We start from the raw sequence: 8,165 nt of genomic DNA on the forward strand, positions 1-8,165 counted from the left end.
GTGAACTTCAGAGGACAGAGAATGGTAGACGATATTTGTCAGCTGTCAATGGTCCTGACTGTAATCGAATCCAATAAATAAATATTGTCCTTCAAAAGACTGCCTTCCAGACCGTTGGGTGAGGATGGAAGCCTGGATCAGCCGGGATATCTTAGTCTTGACTCAGACTGGGAAGAGACGCCTTCAGATAAAGGGATCCCCAGTTTTCCACCCTTGTTCCATTGCAACCTGAAAGTTGCCTCATTTGAATAGTCCTATGGGTTATTTCCCTTAGGTGTTCTGCAAGGGAGCTTTCAATTGTGGATGATTACCTTCCTGCTTTATGATTCTAATTCATCTTCTTTTATGTATAAGGTGGCAGTTTAAGAGTAAAATATAAAATAATGGCGTTTAGCGCGTGATTGATTTTTCCACTGACCATGTTATAAATATGGCCAAGCGCTTCCCTTTCAGAAATGGAATGAGAAGTAATTCAGTGAAATTCCAAAGCATAAATTTCGGGCTGTTTGCAAGGCACAAACAATATTCCAGCAGATTGATGCCTGGAATGTGTAACTTATGCAGAATTGTTCACACAGAGCAGCCCAGAAATGGAGGTTGGATTTATAGGCTTGAGTCCTTGATGGGTGTGGGAAGGCCGCTTCGTTTATGGCATAAAACAATGATCTATAGACCATTCTCACACCCATGCTCGAGGCACCTGCGCCAAATCGAAGGGAAAATGTTTCTGTATTTATTATTTATACCTCACTTTATTCCAAAGATTGGAAGGAGAATGCCAAATGGTTTGTGCTCTGGGATAAGAGGGAATCGGAGACAGACCCTGTTAGGCTGCTCGAGTGTGTGGGCGCACAGTTCAACACCCAGCTTCCCGGGAGAACAAATCCGAATCGTTCTGTTTTTGCATATGAATTGTCATGTATTCCTATTTTCAAAGATAAATTAAAATATTTAAGGGTGCGACTAAATTTCATTAAAATATTTGTTATAATTAATATAATTAAGTGACTATAAATAGGATTCATTTTTAACAATGGAGGAAAACACTTTGCTACGAACCTGCTGGCTGTGTGCTGGGTACAGCTGCCTCCAGCCATCTGCCAGGACCTCCAGGTTGTCCCACCATGATTCAGCAGGAGCCTCTTACTGAAAATCTGCTTCGACTCTCTTAGGCCCCTGGAACCACAGCCGGAGAGGCTTCTGGTTCAGTACAGTCGGCCATTTGTCAAGCTCTCGGTTGGCTCTGCCTCTCCAGTGACAGAGCCTTTTGTTGGAATTGTAAAGAACACACCTGAAGTGCAACTGTCTCCGTGCCACAACCCCCAACTACAGGACATTAGAATTCTCCTCCCCCAGCTCTCCTATTTTCCTTGACATTTTCCCAAATGTCAACCGTTCTTTTTGTGTGGTGAGATTCTTCCCAGTTTCTCTCATTTTCTTTAACTGCTTGAGCAGAGTAGCAAGGCGCCCGTTTCCAGCTTAGAGAGTTCTAGAGCAAGCACGGGTTTCCAACCAGAGTCAAAGGAAAAGCCAGAACCTTTCCCCTCTCAAAGCATCCTGATCACAAGCTTCAACTTTAGAAAAGGGGGTGTCAGATGCTTTGGGAAGCAATAACTGATAAATCCACACCCTGAGACCCATCCATTCATCCAGGACTCAGACTTACGAAGGTCAAAGCCACGCCGTGCAGAGGTGCGAAACCTCAGAGGGCGTCGTTCTCATAAACAAAATGCAGCCCAGGAAAGGATTCCAGGGTCTGATTGTGCTCCCCCAAATTCAGAGGCTGAAATCCTAACATGCAAATATGATGCTATTAGATGTGGGGGCATTTTAAAGGGGGTGACTAGGTCACAAGGGTTGGGTGCTCAGGAAGGGGATTAGTGCTCCCCGGAAACAGAGAATGATCCCTCATGCTCCCACCATCTATGGGCCCAGTGCGGACTCTGGACCATGTCCTCAGCCAGCTATGCTGATCCCAGGCCTCAGGCCCCAGAACTGTGGGGAATAAGTTCCTACTGTTTGCAAGGCACCAGGCTGTGGTGCCTTAAAATAATACTTTTAAGGCATGAGCTTCAATGCCATGTTTCTAAAGGCATGCATCAAATATGATAAAGACCTGGGCGTCTACACCCCCTTAATCTTCTCTTCCCCCGGGATGCAACCCTTTCAGAAAGTCATTGTAAATTCACAAAAAGCCCCAGGCCTGAGCTCATGGTATTATTCACGGGTTCAGGTGGGGCGGTACGAAGTGGACTAAGGCAGAAAGACCGCTGCCCCCACCTGAGCCGACGCCTCGGGAAGCGCAGGGACCGGAGTGGGTTCTCAGGAATCGTGCAGAAAATGTGTCTGTGCTCATCAAAAATTCAAGGCACTTTCCAGTACAAAACCCATGTTTTCTTTTTATCTCAATCACATGATTCCACTAAACTTTGAACAAAATCAATTGTGAGTCATTTATTCAATTTTCCTTCCTGAAAAAAATACATCCTGCATTCTGTCATTCTTAGAATTCAAAAGAGAAAAAACAGCGAGACTCCTCGATCCCACAGCTCTGGTTAATGAAATGCAGCATCGGGGAAGCCGGGCCGCGGCAGCGACTACACTTGTCCCCCAGCACACAGGTTTTTGACCTTCCTGAGGGCTTCTTTCCAGCTAGGGAAAGTCAGACTTCCAAGTCAAGCTGCAGCGGGTGTTTCTCTGGAGTGCACGCCACCCACGAGAGGGAGGGAGACCCCGGCAGGTGTGGCCCAGCCAGGCCGCGCGCGCGGGTCTTGCTGGGCCTCCCTGTGGCTCTGCTGCAGGTGAAGTTAAGATGACCCAAGAAAGTGAACTGTCATCTGGTCTTCTCTTGCAAGGTCCTCAGAGGCAGTTGCCAAACCCACATTTCACTCAGTTACCCTCACGTGCTCTGCTTAACAGGTTCAAGATACGTTTCCTGCAAACTTAATCACCCACCATTAGCTTTTGTTTTTGTTCTGTTACATCCTAAGAAGCACATGATGCAAAAACCCTCACTGTCCATCCGTCTAATCTGGCTGTCTTGCTTACCCCGATGACTGGAATCCCCCCGATGACTGGCTCCCCTTGCAAATCTCTGTCCAGAGCAATGCCAGTCACTGTTTTCTTCTGACCTTAGAGATTTAATGCAAAAAGGCAACTGAATCTGTGCCAAGGAGGACAGACAGGTGGGTCTGAGTGTTTGCTCTTAAACGTCCTCAGTGTCAGTTAGACCACCCTTCTGACACCTGTCGCCCTGGCATGAGCGGCAGCACACATCCAGCACAGCGCAAGGAGAGCACAGGGCCGTGGAGCCCAGGATTAGGAAGGTGCTGTCCCAGGGGTCTCATGTCTAAGCAGTGGTGGCTGCCAAAGCCTCAGGGACAACCCCCCCCCCTCACCGCCCAAGAAAGCCAATAGCGGGTGTGGTTTTTCTATCCACTCTTGCTCCTATGCGTTAAACTCATGGTTCTGACCCTGTTAAATAAGTTCTTTTGAAAAGCAACTTAAAAAATGGCCACCTGAATGAGAAGAGGCGCCTGTCACTATTCGTGACTCTCTTTCTGAAACCACTGACGGTGGCTCAGCCTTAAGGGAGCCTGTTCCTTCTCATTTTGCACGGGGGAGAGAAGAGAATAAAAGTTGTAAACTTCAGCCTTGGCGACCAGGATTTCTGATCCAGCAAACAGACCTAACCCTGCATTTTGATCCCTGCTAAATTATCTCCCAGCTCATCTCGTTGATTGCTCCGGGCACATCTGACATACTTTAATACCGAATGTAAATTAGACTCCCCCACACACCACCTCCACTCTCTCACATTGCCCTAAATTTGGACTTGACTTTCCTCGCTATACTTGCGCAGCTCTTTTCAATCACATGTCATTCCCCCCAAAAAAAACACTGTCACCGGATAAAGAAGATGCTGTGTCATAAAGTCACCCAGTTTAAAGCCAGCTCCGGGCTCATTTCCCCTCCCAGAATTGCCCGAGGCGGAAGGACCTGCAACAGCCACCAGAGCTCCTGGCCCTTGGGGTGCTCTCCACCCAGCAGGCTCATGCACCAGCCCAGGGGAGCAGCTCTGAGCTCAGGGGATCCTTAACAAGCACCCGGTGCTGACAGCTGCAGCAGGAACCCTGAGCCCACCAGCCTCCAATAAACCCTGAAGTCACAGGAAAGACCACAGACCCTCGCTTTGGCTCTCTGCGGTAACTGGTTCCCTGTGTCAGCAAACGATCCCCCGAAGCCCAGCCTGCCTGAGTTATTAAAACCAGAGTCACGTGTAATTCATCCAACTAAATAAAGCAAAGCTTCGGGATTGGGGGGCGGGGGCCAGCTCTCTACTCAAAGGCGCTTCTGTTCAACTTTATTAAAAGTTTTAAGCAGATTTAAGTTTAAGTCAAAGGGCAAATTCCCTTCCTCTGTGCAACACAGTCCTAGAAATCTGGAGGCCGGCAAGAGAGCTAGTCCCTAAGCCGGGGCCAGAGGGCGGGGCTGCAGGGGGAGATGCAGGCAGGAGGGAGAAGCAGGAGTGGATGGGGGCTGAAAGGATGTGGCGCAGCCAAGGAGACAAAGCTGAGCGGCACCTGTGGGGTTTTAGCCACAGGACAGGGCCTCAGGCGGAGGGCTCCTTGGTGCCAGAACCTGCAAAGGCGTCTGATGGGCTGCGGGGCTGCGGGGCGGGGGCGGCCTCAGAGCCGCCCTCATTACACATTCAGCAGAAACCAGGCTGCGACCTTCATCTCGGACTGAGCTCTGGGGCCTGTGCTCTCTCCCTGGGGACACGCAGTTAAGTGAACACGTGGAGCCAGGCACTCAGGGAAGCTCATGAGGACAACCCCGGGCAGCTGAGGTGGGGTGTCGGCCAGGGCCTGACCACCAGGAGGTCAGCAACCCACAGGGTCTGCCAGCAGCCACCTTGGAGACCGGGAGCTCCCAGGGTAAAGCTGGTTTCTAAGTCCTTCTCCAGCGGTGTGTAAAAAGCCACCGCACCCAGCCAGCTCGCTGATGCAAGCCGGGGGAGCCTGCACAATAGGGAACTTTGGAAGCCTCTGCTGCGAGTCCAGCAGAAAGTCCCCCACCCCAGCAGGCGGGAAACAAGGACCGGACATCAGCGCAGTCTCTCTGCCTCCTGCTCCTGCCCCCACCTGCTCCCAGGTCTCTGCACCTCTGTCCAAGAACCCACATGCACTTGGACTTCGACATCCACCTGGCGGTCAGCTGCCCGGCCTTGTGGCTCAGGGCTGGCTCAGCCTTCACTGGCCGGTGACTCTGAACCAGCTGACCTTGAAACTCTCTGTGCCTTGGTTTCCTCATTCATCCACTGGAAATAACAGCAGCCCTGGACCTCACGGCTCCCCACCGCCCCCAAAGGCTCAAATCAAGAAACCTAAAGGGAGCACAGGAAGCAGTGCCTGGACAGAGGCTCCCCAGGCCTCCCAGGTTGGGGGTCGCCAGACCACTGGGTGACCCGCGCCCTGGGGAGACACAGCCTTCCCTCCTCGCCCACACACTCCCTCCCCACCCCTTGGCTCCATCCCGAACCCGCTGCTGAACTTCATCCTGCTTTGCCTGCCCCGCTTCCCGCCGTGTTTACATCAGAAGTCACCCATGGAGAGATAAAAAGCAGTGGAGAGGCATTTTATTTCGGAAGTTGTTAATTTTACTCTAGACTTCCAAAAAAAGGATCCCCCATCTGTCGGGGGAAAAAAAAAACAAACAGAAGATAAAAGATCTAAAAAAGTAAGGGTTCCAGGGCCCACCCGAGGGAAGGAGCAGGGCCGTGTCTGCACGGGAAGGCAGCGAGCCCCCCAAAACTGCCTCCTCTACAGGGGGAAAGGGAACATGCTGTTTTTATAAACCCAACGGGGGTCCCTTGGCGCCCACGAGTGCATCTGCAGGACGTGCTCAGCGGCGCCTGCACCGGCTCCGGGGCGGTCTCGGGGGGAGCGCAGGGCACAGCACCCCGGCCCGGGCGCTGCCTCCCGCCCCCCCCCCCCCCCCCGCCCCTCAGCTCTGCCCAGCGCAGGTGCCCCCGGGCAGCCCCTCGCTCTGGCGGCGCCGAGAGGATGCCCACAGCCCAGCCTCCCCCTGGCTCCAGGCGGCCCCGCAGACGCGCTAGCCGGGGAGCCCAGGGGACCCCGCAACCCGCTGGTGCGGGAGAAAACCTCGGGTTTCGTCCTCCGGCGTGGGGACCCCGCCAGCTCCCCCGCAGCCCCCGCGCGCTGGGAGCCGCCGGGGAGCCCTGTCCCTTCCCGGGGCGAAGGGGCACGAAGTTGCAAACTTCAGCAGCCGCCGCCCCGCGGAGCCCCCCGAGGCTCCACAGCGCGGGTCCCGGGGCGCCCGGGGCGCGGGGGCGGCGGGCCGGGCGCGCCCGCGGACTCACCTCGCTCATGGTGCCGCGCTCCTCCGTCCGCTCCGGGCGCGCTGGGGTGGCGGCCGGCCCCGGGCCCGCGCTTAAGAAGGGCCGCCCGGCGCATCACGCGCGCGCGGACCAATGAGGCGCCCTCACCTGCGCGGCGCGATCCCCGGGCGCGCGGGGCCCCCTAGCGGGCGCGCGGGAGGCGCGGGGCGCGGGGCGCGGGGCGCCCGGGGGCGGGCGGCGCGACCCCCGAGGAGGGGCCGGGGCGCGCGGGTCCAGGGGCGCAGCCGGGAGCGGAGCCGGCGGGTGGGGCGGGAGGGGGGCCCGGCGCTCCCCTCCCGCGGGGCCCCTGCCCCTCTCCGCGCCCCGCCCGGCGGAGGCGAGCGGGCTGGGCGGGGACCCTCACCTGCTCCAGCCGGGGCGCGCGGCCCGAGCTCCCGACCTCAGGCGCACCTGGGGCTGTTGACCCCGGCGGCTCCTTCGCAGGCGGCTGTGAGTGCAGGTGGGGGCGCCCTGGAGCTCACCTGTTCAGGCCCGAGGGGAATTTCAGCGTCTCAGAGGCGGCGCGCAGGTGAACCCGGTTCCTGGGCCAGGGCGCGGTTGGGAAGGTCTCCTCCTGGTCATGGGCTGACTGTGGGCCGTGTCTGTAGTAGGGAACGCAGGGCACGTGTTGAGGGCGACCACAGCGGGCCAGGCTGCACCTGGAGGTCCTGCCTGCCGGTCCCATGCCCGCTCTGGGGCAGCGGTGCCCCACAAGAACAGCCATCACACCAGGGACTCGGACACGCCTGGGCCTCGACTTGGACAAGGGACAGGACAATGTCAGCCTTGCCGGGTGGCTCTGACAGCGGTCGAATTCAGGAAGCGATGCTGAAGCATGGGTAGGAGAACACGCACAGGTGTGCGTACACACAGGCACCTGCATACAGACACATGCAGACATACATAGTGCACACTCACACGCTTGCCTCACACCAGACACGTGCACGGACACCTGCATCAAGAACACACACGCGGGGACACATACATGTCATTTGTGTGCACGTATACCCTTGTACACACATGTGCACACGTGTGCTCACCCATGCACACACATAGATCACTCCCTGCTTCCCAGGCTCCCTCCTCCGCTTGCCCAGCCCCACCTGCTGGGACCCTTGCTGCTGCTGCCTCCATGCGTCTGTCTTACTCACAGCTTCCACGCCCCTCGCCTGCCCTCGCACCAGCCACACACGCTTTGCTGGGTACGTGGAGTCACCGACCAGAACATACAGCTCGAATCGCCGGCGTGACCTGGGGAGCCTCTCACCCCACAGCATCTCCCTCCCTCCACCGGTAATAAGGAAATATTAAAACCTCGCATCTGCCAACCTAGGCAAAAATATATAGACTAAATACATTGCACCGAGAAATAAATTTTGGAGGAACTTCAGGAGAATTAGATCTACAGCTTCAAATATTAGATCTTGGGGAATACTTCAGCCTTACTGAATTAAAACACAGGCGTATGGTTCTATAATTTATGAAAAATATATATAATATGGATAGATTATTTTCATCTTCTCGGAAGCGTGGTCCCGCCTGAAGGCACTGAGCGGGACCAGGCAAGCATTCAGAACCCCCACCCCAGGGAATATTTATAGGGACACTATCTGTTGATGAGCTGGGCCTCTCTTCAGACTTTTATACCAAATGCATCATCATCTGTGAACAATGTCGGGGGAGTGGGGCTTTTTAAAAAAAATCTGCCTCCTGCTTCCTTCCCCACCTGGAAGGCTTCAGGATGGATGATAATGCAGGGAGCCTT

The 8,165-nt window shown here is 55.2% G+C and overlaps 1 protein-coding gene across 1 annotated transcript in view; it reads right to left on the reverse strand.

Annotated features, from left to right (window-relative positions):
* Positions 1 to 6,433, reverse strand: part of PCP4 (Purkinje cell protein 4) — a 46,998-nt gene extending 40,565 nt beyond the window's left edge. Inside the window, exon 1 of the mRNA XM_037524928.2 lies at positions 6,383 to 6,433. Within this exon, the coding sequence (XP_037380825.1) occupies positions 6,383 to 6,391 (9 nt within the window). The 5' untranslated portion in view covers positions 6,392 to 6,433. The remainder of the gene's footprint in view (positions 1 to 6,382) is intronic.
* Between the last annotated feature and the right edge of the window lie 1,732 nt (positions 6,434 to 8,165).

Source organism: Talpa occidentalis, unplaced genomic scaffold (genome assembly GCF_014898055.3).
Source record: "Talpa occidentalis isolate TD23 unplaced genomic scaffold, MPIMG_talOcc4v2.1 talOcc4.4, whole genome shotgun sequence".
Taxonomy (NCBI): domain Eukaryota; kingdom Metazoa; phylum Chordata; class Mammalia; order Eulipotyphla; family Talpidae; genus Talpa; species Talpa occidentalis.